Source organism: Falco naumanni, chromosome 8 (genome assembly GCF_017639655.2).
Source record: "Falco naumanni isolate bFalNau1 chromosome 8, bFalNau1.pat, whole genome shotgun sequence".
In the NCBI taxonomy this organism is placed as follows: domain Eukaryota; kingdom Metazoa; phylum Chordata; class Aves; order Falconiformes; family Falconidae; genus Falco; species Falco naumanni.
The window spans coordinates 47,283,712-47,302,810 of NC_054061.1; the positions used below are offsets into that span (position 1 = coordinate 47,283,712).

Below are 19,099 nucleotides of genomic sequence, written 5' to 3' on the forward strand. Positions count from 1 at the left end.
GAAGGACAGGGTCATAACTGGATTAAGTGACTGAATAATCTTAGAAGGAAGGCCCATTGGGCCTAATGCAGTGTCCCAGGTGCAAACTAGAGTAAAGATTCTCAGCTGCTGAAAGCTCTTAATACCAAAGAAAAGTCCTTTTTCTCCTTTCAGAGAATGCTTGTGCATATGTAAACTGCACAAGGTGTGTATATGTATACAATTAATAGCAGTAGTTTCTACCTGCTGAAGTGTGTCCCCAGCCTTACTTGTTTTCACATGTGGTACACATGATCACAAACAGTTCCTCTGTCCCATGTCTGAGTTCTTTTGTTACATGGCTAAGCTGTTATTGAAGAGTTTGTGATAAAAATAATTTCACGTTGCTTGATGAATTCTGATGCACTCTGAGGAAGGAACCTTTAACACTGTTCTTTTCTTGAAAACATGTAAGGTGTACTGAGCTGGGTTCATGTGTCTGAGACTGGATACACTGCAATGTAAACAGTAAACATGTCCTCTGCCTGTAACTGGCATTTAAACTGTGACACTGCTTTCTACACTATTGAAAGGGAGAGACCTTTTTTAAGAGCAAAGGTGGGGGGGGTGGGATGTCTGAAAAGCCTTATGCCACAATTCCCAAAGGTCATGAAAAAAAATAATACCTAAGATGTTGACAATTGATTGGATTTTCTGTGAAGTACAAAACAGTTGGATACAATGAAATGTGCAGTTGCATGAAAACTAAATGTGCAGAAGTTCTGTAGGCTTGTAGGTGAAGAACTTTATTTAAAACTTTTGTGCATACATAGAATCAAAAGAAGTGTATCTGAAATACAGTGATTTAAAATGACTCTGTAATATTGACTTTTCAGGTACAGATTAGGTGGTATGGTATTACCAACTTTTAAGGAATGGATAGAAAAAACCTTTGGAGCAAGTCTGGAGCACAAAACTACCTCTAGAGTAAGTAAATAGCTGAACCAGTTCTTTTGAACATTAGTCTTGGTGATAACCAAGACCACACTGTTAAAGATGATGCAGCTGTTGTCCTGAAGGTCACATTGCATATAATTAATTTAAATATAGTGTATTAATACCTCAGTAGTTATACGTCGAATACTTTGAAAAAACGCTGTGAAACCTTCAGTGACTTAGTATGACTTGTGGTTCCAGGTTAACTGGTAGTACTTTTATTGGAATGAAGATTTCCAACACAGGGAGTTTTCTGTCCTTGTTTGTAGGTTGCTTTTCAGGACTGGAAACTGTTAGCCTAGAGGGAATTTTTAGGCAACTACAATGTTGTTCATGGTAACAGAGACAGAAGATACAGTGAAGTTAAATTGTGTTGTTTTCAGTGTATTTAATGATTTCAAAGTTCTTATGTGACCGTAATATTTTTACGGGTCTGGGTGCTTAAAACTGGCTTAAAACTGAACTGAATGTTTTCAGAAAGACACATTCAGGATGTTCTGGGTTTTGTGAAGTATCCATATTTTGCTTTTTAAAGAGCAATTAATGTTAGTCAGGAGACCTGACTCCCTTCAAAGAATTCCTTTGAGGCTCTGGGTTCCTGACTAGATAGCTGCTTAAGCAGCTGTGTTGGAAGCAGACTGTGCTTGGACAGTGACTATAGCCACCTTGCTTTGAGTAAGTTTTACTCATTACTTGAGTGACTTCAAGATTGTGTTATCTCTGAACCAGATAATCTCTTAGAGCCTGAAAATTCAAATGTTTCTTCAATCTTCTGTTAATAAAGACATTCTTTCATCTTCTGTGACTTGAAGGATCTCAATCTGCCAATATGTTTTAAAAGAAATCATCTTGATGTGAGGGTTCTCCTTGACCAGGCTTGGTCTTAACTGGCAGCTGCTTCAACTTCTTGTGACCAAAGGTCCTGAGAGCTGTTGTTCCTCTTCTACATGTAGTAGAGAACATGTAGAATGAAGTAGAGTTGGAAGTCAAGAGCAGATTCTCAAATAGTATCTTGATTCCACAGTATGTCTTGCAAACCAGCTCTTTGGGATGTCTGCCAGCCATGTTGAATGCTTTACTGTTATATTGTGCCGCTCTGGTTCTGTAAATCTTGTTGTAACCTGAAACAGGCTGACTTGACACATAATAGGACTCTGGAGTCTCCAATATGTCTGATGTATCAACTGCTACTGCAGGATCCCCGTTTTAATGTCTCTTGTAGTTCCTAGTTTATATATCAGGTTATCATGCTGTATAGTTTTTTCATCTTCTATTGTCATCAGAGCATGAAGAAACTCGGGTATAGGAACAGCAATAGGAGAGGGATCTCTTGGTCCTTTTGTCTTTCAGCTGTCCTGCCTCTGTTGTATAAGACTGGAGGGGTCCCTGTTGTATGCAACTTCTGTTATAATTAACAACAGTAAATGTAGCTGCTTCTGTGATGCTCAAGGCCTACTGATAGCTTTTCCCTTTTCAGACTAGACTTACGACAGCAGTTTAGACCTAGTTCACACAGGCTTCCTGTCTAGCCTTTCAATGCACAAATCTTAAAATATTTCAGTCCCATCAGAATAAATACAGATATATTTTTGTTTGGCGTTGTGTATAAGATTTTTATAGATGAATAATCAACTTTTCAATCTTGATGAAAACTTAAGGATTAAAATACTTGTAGAAGAGAAAGATCAAGATACTTAAAGCCCCACCAGCAAGGAATCGTTACAGCTTTAATAGTTGGTGTCCCTCATATGGAGAACAAAAATCTTCAAGCACTTTGTGTTCAATTTAAAATTATATGAAATAGTTCTCTGTCTATAGAAATCCAGTAAGAAACCAAAGTTTACAATAGAAAATGTAAGCACAGCTTGCAAGGATTTTTTCTTGAAGTGGTTTAAAGATCTTTAATTTGTATCTATTTATTTCTCTTCTTTCAAGTTTCTGTCCGAGCTCTGCCCTTTGGGTGAACAGAGCACTGTGAATGTGCAGAATAGTAAGAGCTAAGAGCAGCAGTCCAAGACTTCCTCTGTGCTCAGACTGGCCCCTAAATTCATGATCTCTCACTAGTGGTATGCCTCTCACCTGAACAACACTTAATCTCAGCTTCTGTGTTTGTAGGTGACAAAGTTAATATGTTGGAGGGAAAAGCCTTTTCCTTGCATGTCTGACACCTCATTTCAAGGAGTATAGTATTATCATTAAAGTTAGTCAGGACAGCACATATCCTCTTCCAGAAGTCAAATTATTGTTAAAACTATATTTTTATTAGGTTTTGTATCCCATATGAAAACTCTGAAACAAACATTTGGTTATCCTTTTGAACCTCTGAATGTTGTTAGCTGTCAGTCATGAATGTATCATGCAGATGGTGCTTTCTGAATTATTCCTGTAAGTACTTCTAATTTCTACATAACTACACAGTTTCTGGTATGCTAGCAGTGGACACTGGTAGACAAGTTCCATCACTGTGGATCTTTTAACTACCTGAAAACTTTCCAGTTGAACTTTAAAACTTCCCTTCTTCAGCTCTCCCAACTTAACCTATTCAGAATAGACTAGTGCCGTGGTGGCACATGGGAGACTATTAATCTCTATTTCTGTTGCTGTTAGCTTGGTAACAGGTGCTGTCCTCTAAGGTTTTATCTTAAGGCACATAATGGCAAAAAATATCTGCTGTTCTGGATGTTATATAGAGCAAAGATGGGCAAAACTCTGTTCTAGGAAAGGAAACTTAGATGTGTGAGTATAACTTCAAGAAACTTAAAGGTGAAAGAAAAGTGAGTTCAGTTCTGCTGTTTTCTCTTTGTACTTGTGAAGAAGCATAGGCTAGGCTTATCAAAGAAATGTCTAAGTTTCTTTGACTGTATGGACAATCTTGTACAAAATAATTTTTGATGGTAGGGCTTTAAGCGAGCTCTTTTTGGCATCATTAGGCAGCCTGTAGTCTTTCCTGATAGCTTTGTAATGAAATTGCAACCATATTCTCTCAAGTTGAAGGCTATGTCAGTTAACTTGTCAGGAAGGTTTTCATGGCAGAAGTTTGAAAGCACTGCGCTGTGTTTTATCTAATTTTTTGCAACACTTAATTTTTAAGATTGTAGTTAAAATGAAAGATGGGGTAGTGAAAAATGTTCAGTTCTGCTTTCAAACTTGAGGTCGAGAGTTTTTCTTGTTAACATTTTCTTTCAGAGTAGTTGAAGCTGAGAAGTTAGTTTAGTCAAATACAAGCTTTATCTCTAAGGGGCTCTTTAATTAGAGGCCATTTGCAGAAGATGACATCTTCCTGCAGGGAGATTACCTATAGAAAAGTATAAATTATTTACTCTGTTTTTAAGGAGGGGAAAAAAGCATGTGTTTTTCTGAAGCTTTAAAGCACTTAAAAGCATTAAACTTAATGTCTACAAAGATTTTTTTTTTTGAACTGGATCCTGTAAAAAAAACCTTACTTGGAGAATGAGAATTCAAGAAGTCAACACATGAACTATGTTTTTATGTGCCTATATCTAAAGTGGCCTTTTCAAAAGAGAACTAAATGGCTAGGTCTGCACTTTGAGAAGCTATAAGAATACTATACATCTATCGTAAGAACCTGGGAGAATGGGTGGTTAAAATTGTTAAGCAGGGGTTCTTCCTCTGCACTTACAGAACCTTGATTTGAGGTCTGTTGATAAGCCAAAACGTCCAGTATAGCCTTTTTGAAAGGGAAACTTTTCTACAAGGTCTGATTAAAACTTCTACCTGGAGGCTTTCTGGCAACATTTGCATGTTTGTGACATAACATGGATTTTTAGAAAGTCTTCCTGATGTGTGAGGTCTACAAAGTATGACTTGTGTTATAGTAGTCAAACTTAGTTTTGTCTTGCTTTGGACTTTTGATTAGGCTTTGGTCCAAGGTGAATTTAACTTTCAGTACATGACAGGAGGAGGGGAAGTGGGTTGGTGGAAACAGAACCGTAAGAATAATTTGCAGAGTGGTAGTGGCTTTAGTGTGTATTTCTCTGTATTGAAGGAGGAATTTATAGTCAAAAGAATTTTGACCTTCGCTTGCTACCTGTTTATCAACAGTCTCTAGTTCTGTTCAGGCAGGTGTCTTGGATCTTAGGAAGCCTTTAAGAAGTTATTTTGTTCAGTATGCACTCATAAGCTAGTGCATTTCTCCAAATTTGTCAGGTGGAAAAAAGGTAAATGTGCTACTGAAATAAAACTTACTGTGTGCTGAGTCGGCTGAGTACCAGGGAGAAGTGCAATCTGTGATTGAAAATAAGGAAGAAAACTTCTGTATTTCTGATCTTGAATAGTTATGTTTAGGTATCATTGTTAACCTGTTGTACAGAAATGCTGTCAAGAGTGTAAGAGTGAACCTACCTTTAATGAACTTATTTTCTTTTATTGTAGGCATCCTTAAATGTTAACGATGTACCTCCATCCATTGTAAATGAAGAATTTCTTCAGGATCTTAAAGCCACTAAAATATCATATTCACAGGATGCAGAAGATAGGGTATTCAGAGCTCATGGTAAGCGAACTTCATTTATGTAAGCGCTGCTTCTGGTGCTTCCTTGTTTGAACTTGTTAACTTATTGTTTGTGTTTCAGGTCACTGCCTACATGAGATATTTGTACTCAGGGAAGGAATGTTTAAGCGAATTCCTGATCTAGTTGTATGGCCTGGTAAGCTTTGTCTTACTCTTCCTTCTGATCTGGGAGGTCATTGTTTACTAAACTCCTGTACTTGCTTGTGATGGGGAAGCTGTCTCTTGCTTCACTGACTTACAGAAACTGAAGGAATTTTCTCATGAATAGTAATCATAGTTGTTAACACATGGATTACAGGTTGTGCCTGTGAAATCCCATTGTTCTGTAGGAAAGTCAAATTTATTATTAAATATAGCTGAAGTTTCTATTGAAATCTGAATTCATGACTTAACCACAGTGTGATTTGAACATGTATGTTCCCCAAGAATAGCTGTATGAATGGCAGCCTAAATCTTGTTTTTTAAAGGAGGACATGAAAAGTGTGTATTAACTTTGTTTTACAACATGCTGTACTTGAATAAAAAAAAACACCTGTAACTGCTATCAGAACACTTGACACAAAAGGGTCATTGACTGAAAGAAAGAGCAGTGCAATCTGAATGCAGGCTAGGCTCACTTCAAATAAAATAGCTAATGCTGGTGTACATAACATGTAGCAGAAAACATGCTTGCTTCTATCTAGTAGGGTATGAGTACTTAAACTCATATGACTTTATTTGCATGCTTGTGTGAATTGTCTACTTCAGTTGTTTCTCTGGTCCCTAGGAGCTACTTCTCCTGTGCCATTCTTCAGTAGCTAATCAAAAAATGGTTTGATCCAAGTACTTGCTATTTTCTGTTTAGCTGTATGAATCCAACTCTTTTCTTACCTTTTATAACTTTGATACTTTGATAGCTGCACTGCATTAGAAACACCAACATATCTCATGAGAATTTAGTCTTAGTTCAGTTTTCTCCCCTTTAATTAGAGGGGAAAAAATCACGTATGGGAAGCATAAAAAAAGGACTATAAGATGCATCTTGCTACTTGAGGACAGGTACTGACAATGACAGCACTGGTGACTGAGTAGCAGTTGCCACTCAGTCTTTTGTGCACGCTATTTTGTGCAGCTGCACGAGCAAGTGAAATAAAATAATTAACTACCTTTGTTTAAATCTGCTCTCCATGGCAAGAGCAAAGTAGCCAGTTTGTAAGCCTATCTCAGTCCTGCTCAGTTCTCTGCTGTTTGCTCAAACTCACGTATGCACTGTATTTGATCATTTTCCTTGTCTGTGCACAAGCATTTCTGCTTCCCTCTTTGACCAGATACAGAGTGCATTCTAGAAAAGTAAATTTCACCAGCAACTCTACTTTTGAAACTGAATGTCAGCCAGAAAGAAAAAGATGTGGTGTTCACCTCTCAGACTTATTGAAAATTGGCTGTCCAATTTATTTTAAATAAGAGCTTTAAATTTAATTTGTTCTCCAAGATACCTAGATTAATTGCTAACTGTTTAGTAGCCCATCTTGCCCTGAGAATTTGCAGGAGGTCTCAGTCCATGGGTAGAGCAGGAGACTAAGGCTGTAGTTGGTTCTTCAAACGTAGAATTGTTTCAGGTCTAAATTTTACTCTGGGAACCCTGACACTTCTGAACCCAGCTCTTAGCACATAACTCTTTGGAAATGTCTTCCTTGCTGGTGTTGGAAAAGGAGCTGCTGTTTATTCAGACTGCAGTATTTAGTACAAAGCGCAAATAGTAGTATTAAGCATAAATCCTGTTGGTTCTTTTAACTGTTTGGACTTTTTTTAGTTTGCCATGAAGACGTAGTTAAAATTGTGGAATTAGCCTGCAAACACAATCTCTGCATAATACCATTTGGTGGTAAGTGTTATGAAATCTCAAATCTGTTTAACATTACTAGTGAAAATGTATTCTACTTGAATTCAATTTAAATATGTGATCTTAGTAATTTATTGTGCTCATAATTCAATAGTTAGTCTTTTTATAGTAGTGTTTTAAGTGTGGTCTTAATTTTTTTATGATCTTGCAGTATTAAAAGCTGCTATATTCAATTTAGTGGAAGTCATTAAAAGTATGTCAACACCTTGAATATTGAATGTGCAAGAGGACTGATTATATGAAGCTGAAATCTACCTCTGCCATGGAAGTTTTCTAGGAAATAAGTCAAGAGATTCAAATGTCTGTTAGAGGTATCATGTTTTTGGATGCATTACTTGTGCTCTTTTCCCACAAACATGTATGAATTGGGGGTTTTTCTTATTGTACTATTGAAGCTCATGGGTCCAGAGAGGATTATGGTCAAACACCATGTTGCAAAATCATTAACTGTAATTCAGGTTTCCTTTTAGACATTGTTTGGTTTGAAAGTTAAACTTCTGCAGCAAGGGCTTTTCAGGAGACTAAGGCTGTAGTTGGTACAGAGTACAAGTAAAGGCGTGTGTAAGAGGACTCCAGGTTTTTAATCATGGATGCTTTTTCCTTTAAGCCTGCTGAAGTAGATGGTGAGCTATCTTGCTTTGACTTAGAGCTCAGGGAGCACGGGAAGTTTACTTTCATAAGCTTATTCTGTGAGAAGCTCTTTGCCAAGAGCTCTTAATTCTGTGAGAAATCCGTGCATTTTACTTGGTACTTGCTTATGCTGTAGGAGTATAGCCCCTGTAGGAAGGACACTTAACCATTTGAAAAGACAAGAATGTCACTTGAAGACAATGCCAAACTGATGGAGCTGGTTTCTCCCTAAAACTCACCCTTGCCAGGTACATCTGAAGAGCTGTAAGACTGCTACAAGTCACCTTTGGTCCTAGTAAATTGGTATAGCTGAAAACAGCTATATTGACTATATCTTGCCCACTGACCAGGGTACAGAAAGATCTTCAGATTGCTTTCCAAGTCTGTTTATGCTAAAGTACAGTCAGTGTCTGGAGTTACTACTATAGGCATTGGTATTCAAGGAAAATGCTTCCTTTCCTTTTACTGGAAACAAAGGTGATGGGCTCTACTGCTCTTGGAGTGTTTTATTAGTTGTCCCTGTATCTGTACTTGCCATTGGTTGTTCTTCGGTAGCTTGCTATGGATTTCTTTAGCATCTTAGTCTCTCTTTTCCTATGGCTTTTGTAGTCTTTGAGAAGCCAAAGGCTCCTTGGAGAGGCTGTTCTGTGACATCCTATAAAATACATTAGAAGCCTGTAGAGAAGTTTGACATTAGGCTGCCCAAGAAAATGGAGTCGCCATCCCTAGAGGTTTTAAGGCAGACAGATGTAGCATTTAAGGATATAGTTTAGTGATGAACTTGGCAGTGTTAGGTTAACGGTTGTACTTGATGATCTTAAAGGTCTTTTCCAACACAAATGATGCTATGATCTGGTTTTATTCAGTTTTTTTAGTTACATACTTTCTTGCTTTCAGATAGGTACTGCATTCTTGCATTAAGTAGACTTCTTAAGCCAGTTTTATGGGTAGAAGTGTAGTGACTTCCATAGTCATCACAAAAGAACATATAGAAATCATAACACTCCATCTTGGACGCTTTGTTATTTCTTACTTTTCTAGTTTTGAAAATCTATTCTGAACTTAACAGAAGCAGCTGTGATGGTCACAAAATTTCATGATTTATCAAGGGCTGTTAAAGCATTGACAGCTCCACTGCTGCCTTGATTTTTTTTTTGAAACCCAGTTTAGGAGAAGGGACAGCCTTACACTAGCCTCAAACAGTTAACTTCAGTGATCTTAATTTAAGTTCAATATCAGAAAGGAGGGAGTGAGTAATGTTATGTGAAGAAAAACTACCTGAGAATTTTTTGATGACAATTTCACTCCCATATTTGCAGGAGGGACGAGTGTCTCTAGTGCCCTTGAATGTCCTGAAGAAGAAAAAAGAACAATTGTCTCACTGGATACATCACAAATGGTATGTCACTCAGTTGTTGGTTTTTTTTAATTCTACTTTTGAAATTATCCTGTGATTACTTTGGTGATCATTAAGGAATGACACTTCTTTCTTTGCAAGAATTAATTAGGGGTGGAAGTATTTATCCCTACTTAAGTGTGATTAAACTGGTACTCCTTCAGTTTAAGTGAAATTTGCTGATGTTAGTTACACCTGTACCACTCCATATGACCTGTATGTATTTAACAATGGAAAAAATCACTGTTAAGCCTTGTTATAGCAGCTTTAAGTGAAAATTGGAGGAAGCTACTATGCTTCTGTATTGGAACTTGTATTTGAGGTTAAATGAAAGGCTAGGAGGAAGCTATCTGTTATTGCAAATTTCACTAGTTTTTGCAGGCTAAGAAATACTTAAAGCAAAGGTTAGTAAGGTGACCTAATATCTATAAAAAACCTGAAGGATCAACTTTAAAGAAAAAAAAAACCTAGATTTTTGGGTATATAGCACCTTGAGAATGTCAAGTTCATAGCTTTATGGCAGTCTAGAAATGCAGTTCTGTAAAACTTAGTGCTAGTTTTTGTCTTTCTGTTATGAAGGAACTTTATACTTCTAAAACAGGGGTCCTCAAACTTATTAAACAGGGGGCTGGTGTGCGGATGAAGTGGCAGGCAGTCATCTGAGGCTGCTTGGTTCCCTCCCAACCCCCGGTGGGGGCGGGGGGGAGCTGTGTGTCTGTAAATACCAGAGGCCGGATTGAGGACCTCGGGGGGCCACAGTTTGAGGACCCCTGTTCTAAAATAATAGTTTTATGACTACATGGTAATGAGATGCTTCAGAAACAGCTCTGTCTTTGATGTAAAGTTCTACTGCCTCTGAGCACCTACTGAGCTCTTTAGCCTTGGAGGTACAACCTGGGGTTTGGGTCCATTTTCTCTACTCAGTCAGTGGTGCTTCAGTTAAACTTCATGTTTCTCAGTTGTGTCTGGCTACAAAGTGATCTTTTCTGCAAAGGTGGTAGTTGTGTATTGAAGGAAGCTCTTCGGGTGTCTATGGAGTGAAATCCAAAGAGTATAGTGCTGACTGAAGCCTTCATTTGAACTCACTGATTCATAACCCACAGCTCTGACTTCTGTCTCGTTTGAGAGTGGGAAGGGATTGTGGTTAACTCATGCTTTTGTATTATCTAGTATACACCAAGTCAGAAAATAGACCGCTTTCATGTCTTGAATGAGTGTTAGCCAATTGTAATCATTGAGGAGGGTAATTAAGGAAATTAAGGTGAAAAGAAGCACTGCCAGAGTTAAAACCTGGGTGTCTCAGAGCAATTAAGATGATTGGCTAAGCTTTGCTATTTTATTAGACACTTAATGGGTATTTTCATCTGTGTAGGGTCTATATTGTATAAAAACTAATTACATAAGCATCTTAGATCAGTTAAGCAGTTTATGCTGAAACTGAAAGTGTCTGAAAGGAGCTGAAATAGCTGGTTTTGAATAATTAGTTAGCCCAGATGTTGTGAGGGGAGACAATTGCCTTAAATCATAGTTTAAGTTGGACTATGAGATGTTGACATCTCTGTCACTTGAAAAAAAATCAAGGTAAAGGGAAGTTAAGAGCTGTTCTCCGAATATTAATACACAAAATTATAGTACACCAGAAGCATACTTCAGAATGAAGAGTAGAAGCTGAAGCTTCTGCGGTGTCCTTAATATAAGTGAAGTTAAACCTGTATTTATTTCTCCTTCAAGTGGATTGTCCTTGTCATCAATTGCTTAGTGCACCATGTAGTTTGTAGTGTTTACTACATTTTCCTGTTTAGTAGAATGTACTGATGGGAAGTGACTGTCTCATCAGATAAAACAATAGAATCCTTCGAAGTATCTTAAATTTCAAAAGTACATCTATACTCTGACATCCTGTAGTATAATTTGCTTCTAGTTTACAGTGTCAAAATCCAAGAGCTGAACTGTAATAACTGAAAACAATCTATTTAACCCATGGAGTATCTTCAAGAATACTTGTTGTATACTTAATGTCCAGATAGTCAGATTCAGGCACCTTCATTCATGTTAATTGTGAAAATCACTGTATTTCTTAATTTCTGTGAGGGTTTTGACTTAACAATGCAGAAGAGTCAGAAAGACTCTTTAAACATTTCTAGTATGAATTGTCTAGTAAGTATACTACCTTCTTACAGTAATGACTTCATAAGTTGTAACCTGTTTGAGGGAGTGAGGGGGTTCAGCTTCCAACTGCTGAATAACTGGAGTTGAATTAATATATATATATATAACCAAGCATGTTGATCCTAAGCATTAGAGAAGGAAATGAATAAAAATCTTTAATGCTGTTTCTTAGTTTTGATTGGCTTTTCAACAGAATCGGATTCTCTGGATAGATGAGAAGAACTTAACAGCTTGTGTGGAAGCTGGCATTGTTGGACAAGATCTGGAAAAACAGGTATTTTTAACTTGTCAGACCTCTAGTATTTCTCCATACTTTCCTTAGCTGTTCCTGTTATCTCATCTAAATAATTGAATTGTAGCTTAACTCTTGTATATTTTCATGCGGACTAGTGTGGTAAGCGTTACATGCATGGCTGTGAACCGTATCACATCGAATGCTGTATTTGATGAACACTTTAAAAATTTTGCTTTTTGGCTCTAGATGCAAAATGTGATTACAGTAATAAGGTGACAATTCACAGCATGTAATGCTATGCTTTCTGTTTCAGACCTTAGATAGACCAGTGTGGTTGCAAGGCGTGACACTTGGTACCACTTACCAGGCAAAGTTCAAACTGTCACTTTGTGATGTGTGGTTTAATCATTCTGGCCAGAGGGGGTTTCCTCAGGAAGGCTGGAACATATAACAGATATGCTGTTGCACTGCTTCAGGCCAGCTACAGGAGAGTAGCTGAAAGGAGGGAGAGTTGCCCAAAGCAAGAGTCCAGTGGAATATTAAATCACCTTTATTTCTAAGTCATCTTTAGTGGCTTTTAATTGCAGTTCATCAGGAGAGCCACAGCACCCTTCTCAGGGTCTTTCTAAGTGCTCCTCTATAATTAAGCAAGTTGTGTATGTTTGTTATTCTTCAGGATGTGCTGTTCTGGTTATTTAAAAAAAAATTCTAGGACTTGTTTTGATAGCTAAATGATGTCTAAAATTACAGTTCTTAGTACCTAAATGCACTCTACAAATAATGCAGGGACTTGGGTTTTCTTAATGTGTTTTTTTAGACCACTTTTTAGAAGAAAATTTGTTGTACCGAACAAAGCTGTTTATGATGAGAAAGGTAGCATTGCCTGCCTTTTTTATCATTTGATCGTAATATTTTAACCTTTCTAGATCTGTTTCTTTCAAGCTTCAAATTAAAAGTGTGAAGAGAATATGCTGTGTGTTTAACAGACCTTTTTCTAGGGTAATGGTTTGATATTTCACAACTGTCTATTTTTTAAATGCCACTATTTTTCCTTTCACTTAGAGTAAGGGGCAGTAGTTCCTTTACTGCTTACAGCTCTTATGAACTGGAGTACTGCCGTTGCAGTTATTTAATATTTTTGATCAAAAAATCTCTTTTCAATCAGGTTTTTGACTATGAAAAGTTGTCCATTTGTTCAGTACTGAATAAACTAGTATTTGTACAAAGGTTTTAATATCTTGAGTCACTCTGAGCAAGTGAGGACTTCTGTGGAATTCTTTCAATGTGCAAAGAATACAAAATCAGACCATCTACTTAAAGTGTATGTATATATATATTTTCAAAATTCTTATTGTGTATACTGGAATTCCATTATTACTGGCCAGTGGGATGTGGTTAAAGTGAGGACTTCAGGTTGTGCTTGTTTTGTGTAGTACAATTTGAGCATAAGAATGATTTAATATTGTAGTTAATGCCAATGCAGACTTCGACTGAAGTACAGGTAGAATGCAGATATGCATTTGGCCAAGGAAATTTCCTGTTATCTTTGGGGTAGGAGGAAGGTGCAGGGTCAACCCTTCCCTAATAAATGACCAGTAAGCATATAAAGCCACAAGCCCCTCTGGTATGGGAGGAGACCATGAGCTAGATGAATCACCATAGACATTACACAGTGACTTTCAATCATTTAAGTTAGAACCACTTTGTACAACAGAACATAGTTAATGATCCACATTATGTGGTATACTTAAATACCTATGTCCAACATGATTGTTTTCAGTTGGTCAGCACAGATTGATAATCTCAAATGCACTAACACAGTTATCACTTAATGTGAGACTATTGGGTCTTTAATTCTTCCTGTTCAACAGCTTTGGTGGTGTGATTCTGAGGGCATCCAATCTACCTCAGGTGCTGTGCAGATGGCAAAGCCAAGCTAACACAGAAAAATGAGAAACAAGTTACTGCTTAATGTACAGGAATGCATGATCTGCATCACAAATAGTTGACAGCATTGCATACAGGAAGCCCAACCAGATGGCTGTATGTTAAAACACATCACTCCGTGAGAGAATTAAGTACAGGCAATTTGTTCATGTTTTCTGCAGACGTGCTGCGTATCACATTAGGTTAGAACAAGAGATTACGTGCCTTATTGGCTACATTTGTGCAAAGTTGGTAGTTACATAGTTAAAATTTTTCTCATATATATTTGAATTCACACCTTATGAACAATAAAGGTCTTTATTTTAAAATATGGAGGAGGAGTGTTATAGGTTGATATGTAGCACAGTGTATGCACAGTAGAAGCAGAATCAATTGCATTTCACTTGATATATCAAAACCAAAACTTGTACCTGAATGAAAGGGTGTGTGGATACAGGATACTGTTGTTTTTTTTTAAAAAAAGCAACAAACAAACAAACCCGAACTAGAATACTGAGATTTGGAGTACTACACAAATGCAGGCTCTGTAAAATGTATTTTTTCCTTTCTTTAGCTTGCTGAAAGTGGCTTCTGTACAGGCCATGAACCAGACTCCATGGAGTTCAGTTCACTAGGAGGATGGGTAGCAACACGAGCATCGGGCATGAAAAAAAACATCTATGGAAACATTGAAGATCTGGTAAATAGTTCTAATACTTTTTCTAACTGTTCTGTTTGCAGGTTTAACTTCTATAATGACTCACAATGAGAGGGGAAAAGGGATAGTCGATTTTGGCTTTAAGCGATACAGTTTTGGCATCAAATCTTGACTGAAATGCTAGTTTGCTTGCTTTTGGTATTAATTATAATTTTAAAAGTCAATTTTATCTTGGTAATCACTGGCTAACTTAAGGACTTGTTACCCTGTCCTGACTCTGGTGTTACCTTCTATCATTTTGTGCTTTCTGTTAATCCAGTGTAATAATCCTGTCAAAATTTTAGGGTGACTCCAAAAGGTCATGTTTTGTCCTACCTGTTCGATGTTCCTGAAGTTGTCTAGTTGGACCATCTAACTGACAAGCAAGCTAGCTTCTTCCACTTTCCTACCTCCCCTAGGCTAGTAGATTTTTCAAATCTGTAGGCTGACCTAACTGACCATGTGGATGCACAGTGGTGAAATGTAATGCTGCCACATGGTCTGAAGGAACTTTGAGGAAGGAAGCAATGGACTGGGAATGACAGTATTGTATTCTTGAATCTGTTGTAAGCATAAAAATGGTTCATCTTTATATTAACCCAGGTAATTTGTGTTTTAAAACATACTTTTTGATTTAAGTTACCTTTTCTGTTATGACAAGTATACTAAATATAGTGAATTTAAATAATCACTGTTCAGAGTTTGCCAGCCTTTTTGCTTCAACTTCCAGGTTTCTCTCATAGTTTATAAAATAGCTGTTCCACATGTGACGTTTTCTTACTACTTTCCTGCAGCCCCGCTCTAGGTAATAGATCCCCATCATCTCAGGCTTTTTCATCAGCTCATAGCTCAGACATGTTTGTTCTGTGCACAGATATGACACTTCAGTATCAGTGACTGAGTTTGGCAGGATCTACACCATTTTTATTCAGTAGGCCTGGCTGAACTAAAACTACTAACACTTGTGAAGTGTCATCTGTCTCCTACTACCTGAAGTATTACTGGATGGTATAGTTTTGCTTGTACTAGGAGATGTGAAGCAGAAGGCTTTTCTATCATGGAAGTGTAACTTCAGGCTAAAATAGCTTCTGAAATTTCCATTAGGAGGAAATAAGATTTGAAAATTGATTTGGAACAGTTCATGAGTTTCAAAATGGCACAGTGAGAAGGTTTCAGGGAAGTGTTTACCTTCTGAGGAAACTTTATATCTAGAAATGGTGTGTTATATAAGCTGCCTAAAATCTACTTATTGTAGAATCAACAGTTTGTAAAATGCATATAATGAAATTCTTGAACAACTCAGAGCAGGATGAAAATTACTTAGCTACCTGTACTAGAAAGTTTTAAACCCATCAGCTGAAATTCAGTAATCTTGCTTCATTTAAAGGCTTCACTACATAAACCCAAAACTTGCCATTCCTTGGTATAAAATAATTGAATAAAGGATTAAAAAGAAATCTGGACTCTGTATTGCATGTGCATGAATAAAGCTGGAAGCAATAACATTTAAAAATATTTTTTAAAAAAACCAAACTTAGAGCCTTAGCCTTACATACATATCAGTCTTATGGCAGATTTTATATCGATGATCTATTTCATAAAGCTTACTGCTATGTTTGCTCCTAATATCAGTTGCTACAGAAATACTTCTAACTGAATTATAAGCTTTATAAAGCAGCAATACTAAAGCAAAGTTTAAACCCTCACTTTTTTCCTCTGCAGTGTATGTATATTCTGTATTAAAATACTAATGTTTATGAAGTGCTGTCTACACTGAAAAGACAAAACAGTTTTAACTGATATTGCCTGCATGTAGTCAACAGTTCATTTGATTTGGCATAGAACTGGAAACAATCTGTGTGGGCGAACCATGCTGTGTTAAAATGACTGTTATTAACAGTCCTCAGGTTATTCTAAAAGTTCTTGGGACTGCCTACATAATGTCTTAAAGCTTACAAAGCTGAACTGTATTGATCTTAATATTAAGTTTTGTAGAAAGTTAATATCATACAAAAAATTTGTGTGTGCCTAATGCAAGTATTTATAGTCATTGCGTATTGTTTAAACAGGTGATCCATATAAAAATGGTAACTCCTAGAGGAATAGTAGAAAAAAACTGTCAAGTACCTCGCATGTCGACAGGACCTGATATCCATCACTTCATTATGGGATCTGAAGGTATAAACACAGTAATTGCATGTAACTGCATCTTCAGTCAGCTTCTGTAATGGCTCGATGATTTGAACATCTTTAATGCTGTGGCTTCCAGTGTGTCTGAGTGGCATTATGCAGTCATGAATTTCTTGTGTTGGGATAATACATTGAAACTTTAATTAGGACTGAAATTAAACAACTCAGACCTGTTTTAAGCAGTGTTCAATGGAGTTAGTCTACAAGTGTAGTAACAAACATGGTTTAGAGGGTATCTTGTAAGAATTTACCATGTCAGGAATAAATCACCTACTACTGCAATAGTGAATTTTTGGGACTTCTGATTTATGTTAACTTACAACACCCTGGTAAACAATTGTTAAGTTGGGTAACTTGCAAGAAGTATATCTTGCAACACTTCACGCAGTTTTTCTTTTTCTCCTGAAGGAACTCTTGGAGTGGTTACTGAAGTTACGATAAAGATTCGCCCAGTCCCTGAATACCAGAAGTATGGCTCTGTGGTCTTCCCCAATTTTGAACGAGGGGTAGCCTGCTTAAGGGAAGTGGCAAAGCAGGTAAAGAAAAGCTAGATGTTAACTTCACTCAAGGATGCAGATTCTAGCACTAGGGGTATGCTGATGCCATACTACTGGCAATTGGGAAGTGAGGATTTGAGGTAATACGAACCACATCAAGTGTGTATGGTCCATGAGGCTTTTGGAAATTATGCAGTTGAGGATTGAGTACATTCTGAATTTGCTTGATATTCTGAGACACGTTGTGGATGTGCCTTCTGATTGCTTTTTTCAGAGGGAGTTACTTGCAAAGCCAAACTTTCTGTGCTGAGATATGCATCTCCTTCAACAGGGCTTAATTCTCAGATTAATTCAGGGCTATGTAGAGGGAACAGTATTTAAAGAAACTAAGTTGCAGTGCACAAGTAAAAGGTAGTTGAATTTATGGCTCTAAAGTGACAAAGGAACAGAAGTCATGCAATGGAAGGATATGGTCTATGTCTAGAAAACATTTCCTGAAGCACAGTGACATGTTCAGGTGAGCTGGATATTTTGAGGTGGAATTGTGCTTATGCTGTAGTATTTAAACAGCCTTCTGAATAGTGTGGTCAGGTGGTTTCAGGTAGCAACTCAGACATGGGTGTCCAAATTGAGTAACACTTTTCCTTGTGGCTATGCTTCCAAGCAAATCTTAGAGTAGCTAGCCTCTTTCTTCATTATCTTCATTAACTTTTCTTTGCTATGTGTAAAACTTAGCAAATCCTGGAATATGCCCTGAATTGGTGAAGTAATTTCAGAAATGTTTTAATTTATGCTAAACTAAACACAGCTTTACATTTTTGTAGTGATTGATCTAAATTAATGACTTAATGTTCCAAGCCAGATGTTCAAACTGGTATGTGAATGACATGTATATGCTAGTCAGCAGCACTTCCCAGTTCTGTTGTGCTTCTACTGCTAGTGCTTGTTCTTCTGTTAAAGGTATCTAAGCGGATGGTATGGGAATACTTAATCATATTGCTGATCAACATTTTGGTTCAATTAAGGAACTAGTGTCTTTTCTCTAGCTATGGGCTTAGTTAGAAGAGGAAAAAAGGCCAATTAGCCACTTAGTGTTGCTCCATTTCTAAGCTGCTGCTGCTGTTTCACTGAGCCTTACTTGATCACTGTTTACTTGAGCCTTAATTACTTATTCTTCTCTTCTGTTGCCCCTTGAATTAATCTTGGTAATAATTACAGTGATAGCTGTCTGAAAAGCTGTTTGTCTGTATTGGTCTAGTTTAATGTAAGATTAACCAACCTGCAGGTTGTGGGTGGGTTGGTTTCATGTAAAACCACTCCTCCAACCTTCTTCTGTCAACCTGCCTGTTCTTCATGCTCTTTCTTCCTGTTGTGTGACCAAATATATATTAATGATATTATGGACAGTGAACATGTCAAAGTGATAGAGGAGTACTTCTAAATCCATCTGATTAGAAGAGTAGAAGAACACAAGCCTGAAATTCATGCTTTGTCATATTCCTGTGGCCATACATGTCAGTATGACTGGATATGGCCATCACACATTATACAGTGTAGGCATATGTATCACCAGAAGCTTGCCTAATTGAAGGCAGCTGTTCTCACTTGTTTTCAGACTTCTGTACAGTGCAGGATCTAGGTTGGACCCAAATATGGATTTTAAGCCCAGTGTGATGGCAGAACATTAGGTGTAGCTGGGTTGGAGTTAACATCAGCTGCTATAAAGAAAATTTTGTTCTTGTGACCAAAGCAATGTTAACACACCAATGTTTTGGCTGTTGCTGAACAACGTGTATACAGTGTCAAGGCTTTCTCTATTTTTCAGGCTCTTCCCACTGGCAAGTAGGTTGGTAGCAGGCAAGAGGCTGGGAGGGAACACAGTTGGGACAGCTGACCCAAGTTGACAAAAGGGATATTCCATTCCCTGCCATATAACATCATGGTCAGAAATAAAACTAGAGGAGGGAGCCTTCCAGGGGTTACCATTGCTTG

The 19,099-nt window shown here is 37.4% G+C and overlaps 1 protein-coding gene across 1 annotated transcript in view; it reads left to right on the forward strand.

Annotated features, from left to right (window-relative positions):
- Positions 1-19,099, forward strand: part of AGPS (alkylglycerone phosphate synthase) — a 55,815-nt gene that overhangs the window by 15,181 nt on the left and 21,535 nt on the right. The window contains exons 3-11 of the mRNA XM_040604822.1: positions 855-945; positions 5,347-5,467; positions 5,547-5,621; positions 7,278-7,349; positions 9,317-9,396; positions 11,756-11,836; positions 14,298-14,423; positions 16,490-16,598; positions 17,019-17,146. Of these exons, the coding sequence (XP_040460756.1) occupies positions 855-945; positions 5,347-5,467; positions 5,547-5,621; positions 7,278-7,349; positions 9,317-9,396; positions 11,756-11,836; positions 14,298-14,423; positions 16,490-16,598; positions 17,019-17,146 (883 nt within the window). The remainder of the gene's footprint in view (positions 1-854; positions 946-5,346; positions 5,468-5,546; positions 5,622-7,277; positions 7,350-9,316; positions 9,397-11,755; positions 11,837-14,297; positions 14,424-16,489; positions 16,599-17,018; positions 17,147-19,099) is intronic.